General features: G+C 41.8%; 1 protein-coding gene across 1 annotated transcript in view; it reads left to right on the top strand.

Annotated features, from left to right (window-relative positions):
• The window catches only part of CACNA1C (calcium voltage-gated channel subunit alpha1 C), a 416,271-nt gene that overhangs the window by 279,846 nt on the left and 118,149 nt on the right, over positions 1-18,276 (top strand). Inside the window, exon 10 of the mRNA XM_066550899.1 lies at positions 17,622-17,712. Within this exon, the coding sequence (XP_066406996.1) occupies positions 17,622-17,712 (91 nt within the window). The remainder of the gene's footprint in view (positions 1-17,621; positions 17,713-18,276) is intronic.

Raw genomic sequence — 18,276 nt, 5'->3', positions numbered from 1 at the left:
AGGTCTTGGCACTTTGCTGAGGGAGCTCATCACCACTTGTTGCTCACATGGATTGAGAGACATCACAGAGCAGGCTGAGCTAATTCCCTGTCTTTGAGGAATTACCACATTTAAGGCAGTTTTTCCATGCTGTTTGCAAACATGGATTTGCCATTGTGACAGATGTGAGGTGGGAAATGTGAAAAGGCTTCTGGGGGCTGTTTGTGTTGATGATTTTGTTCTGTGCTCTTACCCTGATGTGCCTTCCACATGAGAAGAAAGCTTTAATTTAATGGAGGGGAGAAACACATCATGTCACAGAACAGCTGCTGAATTCAAAATTACAGGATGGCAAAGAAAACTACCCCTCCTGTTGCCACAGTTACTGGGAATTTGCACTTTTATTTTCCCTTCCTGAGAGTGGTCTGGAATGCCTCTGTTGCTATGGGCAGAAGCAGGAAACTTCAGTCCAACTCAGATTCTCCTCCTATTGAAATTGATTGGCAAAACTTCCACAGACTGCAGTGGGGTCACAACTAATTTATGAATGGGCACGATGAATTAATTTGATGTTTCTGAGTGCTCAGGTTTTGTCCTCCCTCTGTTTCCTTTATTTCAGTTCTATTTGGTGCCACCATGTGCAGAGAGAGTCTGACCTCACTAATGTCAACAGAGTCCCTAAAAGTAAAAAACCCCCACTGGTTTGTAAAGGCATTCCATGATTCCAGACAATTAATCCTTCTTGTTAAGTCATATCCAACATAGTACTGTAAATTCAAGAACTGATTTGCAAGTAGCTTACCCTACTAAAATTAAAAGTCTTATCATTCTTCAAGGCCCTATTGTAATGGAACTGATGGCTGTAGATAATTAAGTTTTCGTGTAGCGCAGCAGAAAAAAACCCAGTACAAATCAATGTGTTGCCTATCAAAATCATATAATATTTCAGGTGGTACATTAAATAATGAAAAGTGTGTGTCTGTACATGCAGATTTATGCCTATATTGAAGTGGGAATAGTGCACAACTGAAGACAAAAAGTACAGACATACAGGCAGGTTTTAAAATTTATATTAAAAATTAATCAGTTTAAAAAGAAGTAGTCCTCAATCTTCACCTTCAGAGCATTGCTGTAGTGCCTTAGTGACCTCTGGAAATGTTCATTAACATCTGAGTTTGCTGCCTCTAAGGAGTCAATGACAACCTAACTTTTTGGTGGACTATAGGTTTTGTCTCACTCTTTCAACCACTGTTAGTTTTGAACATCTCCATAACTGGGAATTAGAGACTGCATTTAATCACAGGTTTAGGAGAGTCTTTCCTGGAAAAAAAAAAAATTATTTTGAGACAAAGAAGAAATTTTCAGCAGGAAAAGCAAAATTTCAAAATAAATTGGTACTTCTTAGACCATTACAGCTTTTGGAAAATCTGTGTCTTTCATGGGAACAATTCCTGCTTCTGCACATCAGGCCATAAATGAGAACAGGAGAGATGGTAGTTTAAATAGAAGGGGAAGAGTTTTAGAGCTCTAAAAATAGAAACCTCAGTAATTTCAACCCAAACAGGGCTTTATTCCCAAGAACTCCAATAGTAGTTTGACTCTATTAAGTAACAGGGAAAAAAGCATGACCACCTGTCCCTAAAAGACCAGGCATTTTAGGATTTATCTATCCAATTCCTGTTGACTTGACTTCCTTTTGCACAGTGAATTTATGCACCACAAGGAGACTATGTTGATTTCAGTGAGGTTATGTACAAAATACCCTCCACAGACTGGAATGAAAGCTGTCACTAAATTCTGTGTAACCCTTTGGGAAAGTTAGTGATGTGGAGCTGTTGGATAGAGAGAGTTTTGTGTACAGATCTAGTCATGAGACAAAGGTAAAAGAACACCAACTTCAATTTGTACATTTGTTCAATTTGTATTTTTAGTAATTTCATATGTCATAATTCATAATTTCATGTGTCAGCCTGTTCAGTGGCCTCCAAATCATGTGTTTAGTGTTCTGACTTTAGTGGCTTATTACTTTCAGCCTGAAATAAAATATCATGGTGCTCTGGGATAATGTCTAAGGTAGGAAGGATTTTCAAAGACTGAGTTACAAGCTAAAATTTCAGAGTGGCCTAAAATACTCTTGGTCCATCTTCTGCAATGAAATTTAATGGGCAAGTGCACAGCTGGGAATCACCATGGAAGATGCAGAGGGGAAAATGAGTGGATATTTAAAAGATAACTATTTTACATTCATTCTTGACCCTCACTGCCTTAAAACCCGTCTTCTTACTGTATGAGCAAAGAGAGGCTGTTCTGAGTTAATTTCTGTTTAGCACAGAATACTTGAACTTGTCTGCCAACAGCAAATTAGTTCATCCTGCATTATTCTAGTTTCAACCACAAAATCTGTCCTGATGTATTTTACATACACATGGAAGGACATGGACAACCACCCCTTGACAGGCAGGTACAGATATTGTCAAAAAGCAATTTTAAAAATTCCACATGGAGCTTGCACGGAATTTAAGATCATCTAAACAAAAGCTCTAAGAGGCACAGGCTGGAAAATGAAACCCTTATTAATTTAATTTTTCCAATACCAGTGGGTGGCTTGAGAAAGGCATCATAGAACATGGTTGCATTTTGCTTTCCATATCCGAATACAAGGAAATCAATGCCAGTCTTGTAAAATGATTTATTATCTGTCAACACCTCATCTAAAGAGGAAGAAAGCACAATCTCTTCTACTTTTATCATTGTCCACTGATGTGGAAAATAATCATCTGGTAACCCAGAAGAGATGAGCTGCAGTGCCAACAATTTGTAGGCATTTCACAAGGGCACCTGATAGGTACTTCACAAGTTTAGTAACTGGGATAGATCTATTCTCTTTCACCTGGAGACAGAGGGACAAAAGAAGTGTATACTGTGCCAACAGGTTGTTCTAGGGGAAAACAAATCCATGTATTAATGTGCAGAGGTTCCAACATATGGTTTGTTTGGACAGGAGTGACAGCAGCTGCCAGCTGTGTGCTGTGCCCAATAGAATATAAACCCAGTGGCATTCTCCTACCTTGTCATCTTTTGAAGCAGCTCATACACTGCTCTTAATTTAAATACCAGAGTTTGAGGACACCTAATGAAAGGCCTTTGTGAATGATAAGTCAGCTTTGTTTTTGTTGTGTGGCTCTTCACAGAGTGGCTCAGGTTGCAAAATGCAGCAAGGGTTTGTACTACAGATGTCAAGCTTGAGTCTATAATTAGGATGCTGCCTAGAAAAAGCTTCCAGGACATTAGTTCTCACATTAGGCTGAATCACTCCTACAGTCCTCAGGCAAAATTTGTGCCGAAATTCCTGGGGATTTTGCCTGGGTAAGGACTTGGGCCCCAATCAGTTTCATCCAAGGTCAATAACAAAACATGCTCATGTCAGCACTCTAAAAGGTTGCCCAGTGTGAGGTCTTGGAGCACACAGGCTTCTCAGTGCTCACACATCACTTGAGTATTGTGTAGCTGGCATCCACCAAAGGGAGAGTGTGAGGTATCTGGGGCCTGAAATCACTTACAGCACTGGGCACTCCACTGAGCACTGTTTGCCCAGTGCAGCATTCCACTGGCTAAAATGCAGTTGTGTCTGGCATGAATGGGATCCACAGTCATTACAAGCATGTGGTTCCCATTCATGCCAGACACAACTGCCAGACACAACTATACATAACTATACTGAAATAAATGTGTGGTCAGATCCAGGTAAACTCTGATATCCTAAAAAGGAAAAGCTATACGCGTCAGGAATTTATTTTTTTTTAAGAGCATTTGTGAGGCTTTATAGTGACCCTACAGGTAGTTGTGGTAGCAGAGTACACAGGGCAATGATCTTCAGTGATGTAGGTGAAAGTAAAGCTGCCATTTCCAAGCATCATTTTCATTTTATAATTTCTGTGCAGCACAAGTAACAAAAAAAAAAGATCATTTAGGGTGATTCTTCTTCCACATTTCCATCAATGTCAACAAAACTATGATGTCAACATTTGATTTTTCCCTATTAGAATAAAATCAAACCGAGAATAGATTTATAGATTTTCTTCCTGACTCTCTTAATATGTTGCCATCTTTCTTTTTTTCTTTCTTTTTTCTTTTTTTTTTTTTGTGAGTGCAAAAACAAGGAAGCAGTAGATCCTTATCCTTGATTGTTCTGTCTTTCTCCATTTCCAAGAGGAAATACTTGGGGAAAAAAAGTTAATCTTCTCAACAAAGTGAAATTTAAAACTTGAGGGTTTAAATTATGCTTTAAAATGCTTCAGCTACAACATTGTTTTCTTGAAATATGTGTATGCAGGGTGATATTTGGAGAGGGGTGAAATCTTTTTCTGGACTCCTTTGTCCAATTAAAAAAAAGACACAGCAAAGCTAAATCATATTCTCATGATCACCCACCCCCACAGTGCCAGTGGCACAGGCTCTCACACCATTTTCTGCCCTCTAGAGCAGACAGAGCAGAATTTTGATCCTGGATTGCATCATATAAGGCATTTCCAAGTTTCATCAGGGTGGTTTTGAACTATTTTCCTTCTCTGACAATTCACAGTAATCATACCAATCATTGTAAGAAATACAAGAGTTTTTTTGTTCCCCTGAATGTATGGATGGTTCACTCCAAAGGTCTGGTTTTCTGGTTTTTGTCAGCAATATAATTTAATAACCCAGCCTTTAGCAAAAGCAGCTTTTAGGTTCATTGTCCTGTAGATTTCACAACTTCCCAGTTTTTCTTTCTTTCTGTCTCAAAGGAAGATTTGAACATAAAACAAAAAGCAAGCAACCATTTGAAAACCGTCTTCTTCCCCTTCCTTCTCTGCTGGTAAGTTACTGCTAGGGAGGTAAATCCCACCTAACCCAACAAGATGCTAAAACAGTTTAGCTCAAGCCTGCATTTTCTGTCAAAGCACAGTGGAGAAAACAATGTTTCCTTTGTTTGAACAGAGAGCAAAAGAAGAAGCTGCTGGTATTCAGGACAAAGCTGTGGCCAATGCAATAACCTATAATTCAGCAGTAATTTGTTCCAACAGAGCATCAGAAGGCCTGATATAAATTGGTGAAGAGGAAAAAGTGTTTCTAGAAATCAGGGAAATTCCCCCACTTTGGGAAGGTGGGCTAAATTCAGGCATGTGCCTGACTCCATCAGCCAGCTCATTGAGTGAGCAGCTCTGAGATAATTGGCTGATCCTGAGAGGGTGACTGTGATGAGCATCAAATCTCTGTGCCACTTCTGCATGGGAGAATGGAAGCCAGTATGGAGACTAAACTCCCAAACTGTGCTAATTCTTGCCCACAGGCACATTTTTTTCTTCTTGCTCCTTGCAGGCACCAAAGGTTACAGCAATTAGATAAGCTTCCAGGTTACTGTAGTTTACATCTTGGGAAACAACCTCTTCCTGTAATATCCTCTCTGACTGAAAAAGTTTTATGGTGATCTACAGTGCTCTTGCTCTCTTGCAGCTGAGAATTTGGCTTGACTTGTTCTACTCACAGGTTCTTCCAATACCTCCTTTCCCTGGTTCCTGTGTCCTGAAGCACAAAGAACTTTATATTGAGAGCTGCTGGAGCAGTGGGGTGTGACCAGCTATAGCATAGAGAGACTGACATTAATGTTGATAGGGCATTAAGTTTATCCACTATAAAAGCTATTTCCCTAGCAAAGACTGACTGGGGAGATAACACCTCTGTTTTCCCTGCTAGAAGAGAGACTTGTGTTGATGTAGGAATTCTCTTATAGTACCAGTTTGTTACATAGAAATATCTTTGCAGGTAAGGCTTTAGAGGGAATCCATTGTTTATATAGCTGGCAAAGACCCATTTGTGCAAATAATTTTATCTCTACCTGCCCTGCTGGCAAGTGTTTCTTGAAGCTGTCAAGATTAATCCATTGACACTGGTTCTACTCCTCAGGAGAGGACATTACTCTGTGGACAAGATGCCTTTGCCATACCTTCTGATTAATTGCGTTATTTCCCATGGTAAGAGAGGCATAGAAAGCATTTGATACCAGCATCTCCACAGAAAAGTTTTGGAAGAAATGCCACAAACCTTCAAGCTGAGTATTCATAGAGCAAGGCCATTTCTTATTTCGTTTTTTAAGCAAATGACAAAAGTGTGCTCTTAAATCTTTGCAAGGACACTTATAAAGTGGTTTTAAAAACTGTGGAGTATTCAGCAGTTCCTGCTGAAGTCAGTGAGAATGGCCCATGGTCAGTGTTTTAAAGAGTAAGTCACCATTGCAGATGTAGTCTCAAGAGCCTCTTCTCAAGAGCCTCTTCTCATTTCTTCAAATGAGAAGAAAGCACTGGTGAGCAGGACTGATAGCTGAAATCCTGAGCATTGTTTTGATGTGGTATGTAGAGCTGTCAGGAGAGGGGCTGTGGTGCTCAGGAACGGTAGCTGAGGGACATGAAGCATGTGTTTTGAGTTAGAAACAACTGCTGGGGATGAGAACCAGTTTTATTACAGTAATGTCAGCCAAGATCAAAGCCACAGTGTGTCTGGCACTGTATATACAGAAATTAAAAGTATGTAGTATGCATTTCCTTTTTACAGGAAATCAAAACTAGTAAAGATGGGGTTCAGCTGACTAAACACATTAATCTAATGCCAATTTAGACACCTCATCATACCCAAGACCTTCATTGTGCACTGACAGGTCAAGTATAGCAGCTTGTACTCTTGCAGTGTGATAGTTGGAAGGAATATCCCAAATGGGGTGTCAAAAATGTCATCCAGTGCCTCAGAAAAGGCAATTGAGCGTGGTTAGTCTGAAGACATGTAGGAAAAGTTTAGTACAAGTAGAACCTTCAGTACTGATCCTGTAAGCTGAATGTCTTAAAAGAGTGTGATGGAACCAGCTGTAACAGAAATTGTTCTGGTATGATGTTGGTTTTTTTCCCTTGTCTAAGTGTTTATTCATCATGACCTATCTCTTTGTCTTCCCTTATGTATTTTATGTTATAACTTGAAGATTCATGCGCAGAGAGGTAGATACTGAAGCCCAGACCAAGAGCTCTGTTTGGGAAGGGCTCAGAGCAGGAAGTCTCAAGGGCCCAGGACAGACTGAGGGATGCAGGAGGTGCGTTAGTAGAGCTCTCCTGCAGAAAATCTCATTTCCTCCACCTTGCCCAGCCCCAGACTATCAGGCAGCTTGAGTAGTTCATCACTTGCTTAAGTTAATTCACAAGCAAGCACAGAGGAAGGCAAAGATAAAAGTATTCTGTTTTAAACACAAGTGTGGGGTTGGAGCACTGACCCTGCTGTTGCACAGGCAGTGCAGTGGAGCTGTGCAATGAGCTGTGGCTGACGGGAGATCTGAGGCACAGCTCAGACACAGGGAGTCTTGGTGACATTACACAGCTGAACTGGCACATATGTAACCAAACTGGCAGCCAGGGCTGAGCAGCTGAGGAAGCTGACAGCTGTGAATGGCACCCAGCCCTTTTCAGTGCTTTGGGAAGCCTGGGAAGCTTGCAGCAGGACCCTGGTGCAGGCATGGCTCCAAGGGAGCAGCAGTCACACCCTCACTCTGTGCCTGCTCCCTTCTGCTTGCTGGGTATCCACTCAGTACGGTCTGCTAGGGGGATAAAAATCTCTGCTGTATCACTTGTGTTTGCTGCTGGGGAGAAAAGCAGGTCTCTCCATGCCAGTTATCTCATAGACAACATCAAGCCTGGAGAGGTGGCGGGGGAAGGAAAATGTTTCCAACTGAGGAACTGAACTGAAAATAGCTGTGGCACTGAGTCTGCCTGCTGATGACAGCAGCTCTTCAGTTAGCAGGATTGTGGAGACAAGACAACAGATTAGAGAACTGGCCTTTCAGATCTTGAGGCCCAAATTCAAATTCAGCTTTAGTGCCCACAGGTGTTTGTAGGGCTGCTCACATCCTCACTCTCATTTACAAAGTTCACAAACCACAGCATGATGCATCTCTCTTCTCCTTTTCCACTTGAGGAAGGGCTGCACTCAGACATGTCAGTCCAGGTTCAAACTATAAAGGACTTGTAGTGAACCCAAGGATAGGGGTCCCTTTGGATCAGGGTGAGGATGTTACCAACTACATTAAAATCCCTAGTCTGAAGTAGCAGAAGGGTTAAGCATCAGAACAAGGATGCAGTGGCAGAGCTGCTGGATCCTCACAGATGTGCAGATCAAAATGTAAGTGTATTATGTGGCTGCTGGAAGAGGCAGGAGCTGAATAACAGGGCTATGCCAGGTCATGAATGACTTGTTTTAACACAGCTGTGTGAGGGCAGCTTGCATAACACCTGCCCACACTAAGCTTAACTCAAGCTGTTGTTATCAGTCCCTGACTTTCCTGCATGCTGGAAGTATTTGCAAACCAGGAATTTATTATTTCAAGGCCACTATAAAATGCCTATTTCTTTGGCTCAGGGTAATTAGCCTATTCTCAATGCCTTGCTCAAAAGGCAGGAAAGGCTTAATCATATGTTTGACAAGCTGACTTCAGAGGCAAGGCTCTTTAACTTCAATTTTTGCTTTTCTCCTGGCTGCACAGTAATACACAGCCTGCCCAGCTAGCATGTCTCGTGCTTCTGACTCATGATATTGTGATTATAGTGTCTAGTATCAGACTAGTCAATATGTTAGTAAAAGTGTCTGAGAGAACACCACTTGCAGGAGCAGCACACAGAATCACAAGCATTTTATTTACTAGGCACAGAAGAAATGCAACAGAGCAGGGTTTCAAAGCACAGTTTTATGCACATTTGGGAATAGGAGAGATGAGCTCCATTTCAGGTCATGAGGCTGGATTGAATCTGTTCAGAGTGGTGCAAGAACACAGCTCCAAGGGGCTGGTGCTTTCACAGAGCCCTGGCTCTGGAGAGACCTAAATCTCTAAATGTATGTGTTGCTGTGTCTGTTGATCAGTGAAATGAATTGCTTGATTGTTTGCCATCAAGGAAAGCATCATCCATAAGCCTTCTCACACATCCCACATGAATCCTGCTATTAGAAAATGTCTCCACTTGCTGAGCACTCATCTCACTCAGGCACTGTCTGTTCAGATGGACAGGGCCTTGATGCTGTTTTTTCTTCATAAGATTAATGCCCAAATATTTTAAACACTACTCCTAAATCGGGTTTTCCCAAATGCAGGGAGCACACTGTACTCTTCCAGCTTGCAGAGTGGTATTTCAGATTAAAATTCTCAGTCACTTTTTCCTTCCTACCATCTCTTTGCCTGTGTCCCAGTCACTACCCAGCTGTTCTGCTTGTCCTTTGAAATAATACAGTTTTTCCCTCACATTCACTTTTCTTTGGGTTTTTTGGGGGGTTTTGTTTTGTTGGGGCTTTTTGGGGTTTTTTTGGGGGGGATGTTGTTTTGTTAGGTTTTTTTGGGTTTGTTTTTTTTTGGTGTTTGGTTTTTAGGGTTTTGGGGTTTTTTTTGTTTAGTTTTGTCTGCCAGCAAGAGTCAGCCTCTTGGATAATACTTTCCTCCTTCTATACCAGAGAAGATACGCCTTCTCATTGGCACAATTCCTGCCTAAGATCACTGGGTGTAAGGCTGTGCAGGCTTCCTCTGGGGAAAATGCCCATTGTGAGCTACCAGGGCATGATTTCCCACCCACTGCACCACCCAAACAGTCCCTGCTGTTCCCACCTATCCTCTTACATGCTGCAGATCACAAATTGTAGGCCACTCACCGAGTTCTCAGGCATCACCCACCTTGAAATGGCTTTTGACAGGCGGGAATGTCATAAAACAGCCAGAGCTGCATCTCAGTCACTTTGAAGCTTAGCAGTCCAGGTGTAAAGCAGACACCTAGACTCCCTGGAGAGTTTCTGATGACCTAAGCAGATCAGCTTGGAAGGAGCTTCTATAATTTTTTTTGCTTCTCCCAGACTCTGCAGGGAGGATGGATTCACAGGGCTGTGCACTGCAAGAACAAAGATGCTGCTGCTGAAGTAGAGATCCTAATCAGAGTTACCACCCCAGCATGCAGGTGTATATTTGTGTAGGTGGGCAGATGCAGAAGTTCCCCACGAACAGGAACTGCAGAATGAGCTGCAGTTGCAGAACCCAGCACGTGGGCTGCTTTGAAACCACATTTGTGCTGAAAACCTGTGTCCTGTCTATTTTCATTAATAACAATGCCAGTGAGAAATATGAATAACTTCATGATTATTAGCGGCACAAAAAGCAGAGGGATTTTTTGGTGGTTTTTGCTGTCTCCAGGGCACTTCCTTTGCCATTAATTATTTTTCTCATGATCAATGTTTGTATCACTTCCAACACATTATCTGCAGGGTTTGCAGCTCTCATGTCCCCATTTCCAAGGCGCCTGCAAGACCAGCCTGCAGTAATGGAATCCTTCTGTTTTTCTAGTGAGATGGTCCTGCTTTTTGTGCCCACACATAATTTTGTGGGGTTGTTTCAGGAGCATTTGATGGCTCTGCTGCCCGTTTTAGCTCCTCTACTAAAAATCATAAAGAATGAGAGAGAAAACTTGTTGAACTCCTACAAATGGGCTGTTGTAATTTGTTCACAAAATGCTGTTGAAAGAGTCATAGATCCTCACTAGTTTTGCCTTTCCTTCATTTTGTCTGTCCATCCTTGAATTGCTTCAGAATTCTGTGGGGAACCAGAGAGGTTGCTAAAAAGTATTATACTGGCACAAGAAGCACCATAAACCATGTCCTGGCAAATAAATGCCATGCACTTTGGCACCTTAATTGTTGCTCCTAGCAAGGCAAACGATGCAAGTCATTTATCAGACAAGAAAATCAGTTTAGAAGGTCACAGGAGGATCCAGATTCAGGAGAGGGACATCTTTCAAGGTGTGTTCTGGTAGCACCTCTGTCACCCTGTGACCCGGCCAATCTGTCCTCCTTCAGCCACAGGGACTGTGAGAGTGGCTTGCATTACCCTTGCAGGCAGATTCTCTGCATGGAAAGGGCTCCTGCAGCAGTCTCAGGTGTTTGCTCAGCAGCACAGCAGTTATCCAGGGACACTGCCTCTCTTGCCCTTTTCAGCAGAGAGACTCCTTTCTGCAAAGTCTACTTTTGGGGGAGTCCCATGCCCTGTGCTTACGAGATATTTTGAGATACCACTGGTTATGCAAAGAAAAGCTTTGTCCTTCAGGCAGGAAATGCAAAGAGATTTGAAGTTCTTCCTTTCAATTCCAGAGCAAAACATGTGTGCCACTGGCAAAGGCTGTCACTTGGCAGGGCCAGCAGTTTGACTGTGCCCATTACTTGGTCCTCTGTGCACGTGCATTCCACTCACTGGCTGTAATGAACAAATATTTATGGAATCCAGCATATTACTGTCAATATTGCTATAAAAAGAAGGGAAATGACAGCTGTTCAAACTAGCTGAGGAGTTTGTTACAGTAAAATAAGTCCCAGGAAGATTAATTAGTAGCAAGGTAATGCATTTATAGGTGAGCAGTAATCTGCATGTGGTAATGACAGATCTGTTAATCACAGGCCTGCACAATTAATACATTTCACTCTCTCTCCTCTTCCCCTTCTGTAAGATATAGATTTATGTAACCCATAGCTCTATCTCCTCAACATTTGTATGGACATATGGTGACTCTTTGGAAGGGGAGAAGGATGAGTTAAAACAAGCATTTATGAATAAAATATACACTTTGCAATTTATATTGTAAAATAGATAATCTATCTATGAATGAAACATTTGATGGTACAATACTTCATCTCAGTATTGGCAATGCTCCTGCTTTGTGCTGCTCCATTCAGTAAAGCAGTGTTACACTGCACCAGCCTCTGCTGCAGCCCAGTGCCCAGCCTGGCTTGGTGTCATCACAGGTCCTGGCCCTACACAGGGGCTGTGGTCCCTTCCATAGATGGAAAGGTGTTTTTACCAAAAGTCTTTTCCTGTTTGACTGAAGTGGATGCAACTGGCAATTACTTTATTGCTATCCTTATGTTCTGTGGCTGACCTTGAGTGAGAGGGTGAATCCAGCTTGTTCTCCTTGCTGTATTCATCTGTGCATCATCCAAAATCAGGTTATGCAAAGTGTGTATGTTACATGTGTTTAATGTAATATAGTGTATAATACTGTCCTTATGAGGATTAGTCTCTGAACCCTTAGAAAACACTTTTCCAAGTATTTTCACAATTTTTCTGGGTATTTTTTACTGTGCTAGATTTATTGACAAATTGTCTAAGTTTGGGAGGCATGCAACACCAAGATGCTACACATAGTTCAAGTTCCCTTTCTTCTTCTCCCGTAAAAGCTTTTCTGTCACAGAGCTCCTTTTCAAAGCAGAAAACACTAAAGAATTCCCCAGTCACATCTACTCTATTTTCCTGACAAAATCAGGACATCCATGGAAAACTAATGTCTTACCTCTGCAATTTACCTTCTGGATGCTGCTTGCATTTAAGAGCATAGCCACTGATTGTTCCCAAGGCACTGCATGCATGGAGCACAGTGAAAGCTGTATCTTATTTAAATTAATGAGTAAGATGAATGACTGCAGCATTTTCAAAACAGGCAGAAGAGGAAAGATAGGCAATATTCACATATTAATTAAAATGAGAGCTCTCCACCAAAAAAACACGAGTCAATTGATATTCTGCCCATAGACTCATTCATGAAATGATGGGCATGAAAGGCACCAAAGGAAGCAGGGTTTTACCAGAGACAAAGTCATTCACTTGATGCACATACTGTTAAAGGAAGCAGACATGGTGTTGCAATTTATTCTTGTTGTGCTTGAAGGGAAAAGAAATCTTGAATCCAGCTGGAGAACTCACAGGACTACTTTGCTCTTTAGATTTGCTTTATAGTAGTGCAGAGTCCCTCTTGGGAGACATTAGCATCAGTAATAACTATAGGACTTAGCACTTAGTGTGATGTGTGTCATCTGCACCTCTCAGAGAGGCTGGCAGGGCAACTGCAGAATTACACCCCCCTGGCAGAGAAACTGAACAGGTATGTACAAAAGCTTGGTCATATGGCCAACGTGACACAATAGAGTGAAAGGATGGGCAAGTGGCTTCAGGTCTCACAGACCTCAAACGCCAGTGTGGGCAAAGGGGGTTATTTACACCCATATTTTGCAAAGTAATTAATTACCAGTAGACTTTGGCATATTGGAGAAATTAGATTCTGAGTGAGCATATTATAAAAGTCAATCAAATGTATTGCTGGCTTTTTTAAATCTGAAAACCCACTGCAAGGCTCTTTCACTATGAGTACTGCTGGATAGTCCCACTGTTTCAAGTCAGGTGCTTAAACCAAGGATGTAAAGTAAATGTCTTCTTTAACCAGTCCACACAACTGAGGGACACATCAGCAGGGCATTCAGAAAACCTGTGGTTTCTATCTGCCTCTGTAGCGTAACTCAAACAGCTAAATCAGAGAGGGGAAGTCAGACAATGTGAATAGCCTCCAATATATCCAGTTTTATAGTTAATGCCCAGATCTGCAAAGTCATGTAATAATATGTCCCATTTAAATCAGTGAAAAGTTTGTTTTGTCTGTGTTTCTGGAACTGGACACCCTTTGCCCAAGCATGATTGCCTCTGAGTCTTAAAATGTCACAGTATTAAAGTGAGATTCAGCAAGAAGTGTGACAGCATTATATAATCCATGCAAATAAATCTGAATATTAAAATTACTTCCACTGCCAAGATGACAAGAATTTCATAAATGCAAGATGAAACAGTGGAAATTATTTTTCTGAACTGAGAAGCAAATATTGTTCTCCAAGTGTGTGAAGGAAAAATTGTCTCAGGACTGCACAGAAGAGTATTTGCTTGTGCCAGCTTTCTGTTTCAGTGGTTGGCTGTCTTTTGGCAACCTGCCATCCAATAATTCATTGCATGCCCATGGGGCATTTCATCGGGGGAGGGACATATGTTAGTGCAAGAGTAGAGCTGGTATCAGAGCTTGATGCCAGTGACATGGAACAGAGGCTCTCCAAGGGTCTTGCACATCTGTCTAGTCATCCACAGATTGCAGACTCTGCTCTTGCATTTCTCTGTCTGTTAGGTCTCAGAGCTAGAATTAACATAACGCAAAACATTTTTTCAGATTTGTTTTTAAGGAAGCTGCTGTATAGCTTTTGTTGCTGCTTTAACTGCTGCAGGAATGCCATGTAAGTGATGTGAAATTGGAGTTTAGGTAGTCCAGGAGAAAAGTCTGTGTTCAGCGATGAGCCACACTGTGGCAAGATGTAAGAAGTGCAAAGGCTTCAGAAGGAACTGGAGAGAGAATATCAAACCTATTGGTCCTTGTGATTTGCACTCTGCTGAAACCATGAGATACTTGTCTGCCTTTAGAAAGTCGTTTCATTTCCCTTTAAAATAATTGCTATCTATGCTGCCTAGAGAATATGTAACTAATGGGAGATTTCATCAGCTCCAGTGGGTTATGGATACAATGATACATCTAAAAAAAGGAGATTGCCATGTAAGCAAAGCCACCATGATTTGTATCAGCCTTTGCATATTTTTTTGTCTTTGTCTCAACTCCCAAAATTACAGGGAGGAAATGGCCATTGAGACAGCATTGTCTGTATGCCATGGTCCTAAACACAACTCTGGTCTGGACTTGAGCCCACCATTTGGAAAAACATCTCTTCCTGATTAAAACATTCCTGTGGTGGATTTACCACCAGCATTCTTGGTACATGGTTCCAGTAATTAATTACCCGGACTGCAAAAAATGCCTGCCTTGTTTCTAGACTGGAGCCAGGGTGTGGGCACAGGGTCTGGCTTCTCTGAGAACTGAGTCAGATAAGAAAGCCATCTGGGCTGTACTTGGTCTACTTCCTCTCATATTCAGCCCCAGTTTATGCACAACTCTTCTGCAGCATCTTCTATTTTCTGGTTTTGTTAACTGGCCTGAATGAACCTCACAGCACTGCACACCTGATTGTCCCTTGGTGATATGAATGAAGGTGGAATGAGGTGCCAGGTAAAGAGATTGTGCTTCTGAGAGCACATGGCATTGGGGAACTCAGCCCTAATATCCCCTCTGTCCTGACCTTTATCCTCTAGACCATCGTTCCTCTATTACTTCATACCGTGCTAATACATTTGATTGTCCTTAACATTTTCCATCAGCACAGTGTAATGAGCTCCTGTGAGGTGGTGCCAGCAAAGTGATCCATGGGGTCTCTTCAGCCCAAGTACCACTGCACCTGCACCTCTCACTTTACGGAAGTTTGACTTTCTGCGCCAGTAAGGTCAGGGAAGAACAGGACACACTCAAGATGTCTCTGGGATATGACCCATAAACTTAAATTCATTAAGTTCACGTTCTCAAGAGCTGGATATAAAAAACAACAGGAACCAAGTGAGAGTTATGGTCTGACAATCTGTTAGTGATATTTCATACCTCTGTATACCTGTGTTTTGCATTTTGCACTTTTAACTCACATGATGAAGTTTTCAGACAGAAGTGGATATCAGGTGTAAGCTGAGTTCCTTGTTTTTGTCTTTTGCCTGTCACTGGCTGCATGTTCTCTATTGATGTCTTGTTCCTGGTACTTGACACTGACCATCTTGTCTGTGAAAGGAAGCCCTCCAGCTGGTTTGCCTGATGAGAAGAAAGGAAAGTTTGCTTGGTTTAGTCACTCCACAGAAAGCCATGGTAATGTTCCACTGCACTCTGTGTCCACATTGCATGTGTCTGTGTGTCTATATATCTCTGTGCAGACTGGCCTATAAATCAGATTTGTGTTCTCCTGCATGTGAGTGCCTGGCTTTGTCTGTTGCTTGTGCAGTGTCCTCTTCATGCACTCAGGATAACAAGCTGCTCTGCAAATCAATCTCCTGCTGATGTCTTCGGAATAGTTTTCTATTTGCAAATAAGCTCAAATATGTCTTGAAAGTGTTCTACCTCATCTTCCAAACTGACTTGTGAAATATCAGTATTTTGGTTTTATTCCTGCAAGGCTTACTCTGGACAAAAAAAAATTAATTTTGAATGTTGGTTTTTCTCTCATAGCTTACTTGACTGTTTCATGTATATCAGAACATGAATTCAGTTTATTCCTTAATTTGTCTTTCCAAATAGACAAGATTATTAAAACATCTGTCTTCATAAAGGAGCAGGCACCATTGAGTACAATATTTCATAGTTCTGTCAAAAGTGCTAGAGAGTCCATTATTTCATGTGGTCCTGAGAACACAGTACAAGAATTTTAGATTTCCCAGTAAGTGTGTTGGAGGTATGTGAATTGTTGTGATGGGATGAAGGAAAGATAGCTCATTTTGAGGGACATTTCTACCATAATGCTTTCAAAGCAGTAACCCAGAACATTTTTGAAAGAAAGAACATTTCTGATGTCTTTTTAGCCCCTGAAAGAAAACCATGGCCCCATGAGCATCTTCCCAAATGAAATGCAGAACCTATTTCTTCTACATTGGCTCATTTTACACCAATGACCTACAAATAGACATATTCTTACTAGTGAGTTACATATTCCTGTATGAATATGTAACTGTTAGAAATCTCTCCAACAGCTAAGAGCATGTGCTCTCAAGCCTCATCTGAGATATGTATCCAACAGCTAATGCAGGTCATGTTCTGAAGTTCTACCAGACTCCTGGGGGAAGTCTGTTTAACTCCTCCATCATTCAATTTTAAGTATAACATTTTGTCCCTTTTTTTTGTGTATTCCAAAATGGGTAAGGAGGGAACAGGACACATATTGGATCCTGTCCATTTTCCTGCCTTTAAGATTATGTGTAAAGAGTGATTGGAGCTTATGCAGGAGCTGTGGGCAACTGGGGAAATGAAAATGGTGTGCGTTTGAGGGATTTTTTTTGGTCTGTAGAAGCAAATAAAATCTTGAGGTTTGAGAACAACTAAAACCAGGTTCTTAAATCTAGATGAGAGAGGTTCACACCTAAGGTTGCTTTCATTTGTTGTTTGTTCCATGGTACTTCTGTAAAAGCCTAGAAGGTTCTATCCAGCTCTTAGCTGTGAGAGTCAATATAAAGCTGCACCAGAGTCCATATTCATTGTCCCCTTTCTTGGTAATACCTGAGTGGGTCAGAGATTCTGAATTTCTCTCTTATACCTCTAGGTCCAGTTTCTAGGTATGAGGTTGAATCACATTCATGGTTAGTTAATGACACATGTGCCATCAGTATTTTTTCATGTGGTATTTGCTATCAAGCTGACAGAAGCTGTTTATCTGCATGCATCTCAATCCTGGTAATTTTTATTTGTCTTCTAATCATTACACAAAAGATTTGGGAGGGCAGTGAGGTGGTTGGGCTGCTGCAGGTAAAGAGGCTTTTTTTTTTAAATGTTCAATGGAATCAAACAAAAGCTTCTTGCTGGGTTTGTCAGGTTTTTTACTTTCCAGTGGTTCTCATTCTTAAAATTTCCAGAAACTGACACTGAAAGAAGGAGAGCAGCTGCTTCTTCTCTTTTCTTTAGCATTTGAGTTACTTTTATGCTCCTGAAGTCTACCTGCCCGCCCTACTCTGTACAGGGAGGCACTAGACTTGCTCAGCAAATTGTTTCATCCTCAGGAGCTGCACCTGAGGGTCTTTCCACGAAGCCAGCTCCTTCAGTCATGCACTCATTAAGAGGTGTGCCAGGTTCTAATGGCCATCCCTCTCTTTTTCTTCCCTTTGACTCTTGCAGTGAGCATGCCCACCAGCGAGACCGAGTCCGTGAACACCGACAACGTCCCCGGAGCGGACATGGAAGGCGAGAACTGCGGCGCGAGGCTGGCGTGAGTACCCACACATCATGCCAAGGAGCCCTGGCATGGGAGTAATGTGCTCTGACTCCATGACTCAGGAGACTGAACAATTCCTTCATTAAGCTATAATGAAGGAATTATACTACATTACACTGATACTGTACTAAGTTACATACTAAAGAGACACTATACTAAAGAATACTAAAGAAAAACCTGTGACAGGACACAGCTTTGACCCAACTGGCCAATCAATCCAAACAACCCTCAGCAGAATCCAATTAATAAATCACTTTGGGTAAACAATCTCCTTAACGCATTCTACATGTGCAAAGCAACAGGAACAGCAAGTAGAGCTAAGAATGGTTTTCTCTTCTTCTCTGGTCTTCTCACTGCCTTTCCCAGGAAAAATCCTGGGAGAGAGTTGTGCCTGCTGCTCTCTGAAGAGCGCTGCAGCCACACCTGCACTCAGATCATGTGTCAGGGGCTGGGTTTAACTGGGAGGGAAAGCCAGGCAAGTGTCAGGCTTTTCAAGATGAGCAAAACTCACAGGGGATGAAAGGAGAAGCCAAAGAAGATCTATCGATCCAGGTTCTT

The sequence above is a fragment of the Molothrus aeneus genome, chromosome 5, assembly GCF_037042795.1.
Source record: "Molothrus aeneus isolate 106 chromosome 5, BPBGC_Maene_1.0, whole genome shotgun sequence".
NCBI lineage: Eukaryota > Metazoa > Chordata > Aves > Passeriformes > Icteridae > Molothrus > Molothrus aeneus.
The sequence above is the reverse complement of the archived record's forward strand: the minus strand, read 5'-3'. Positions and strand labels throughout refer to the sequence as shown.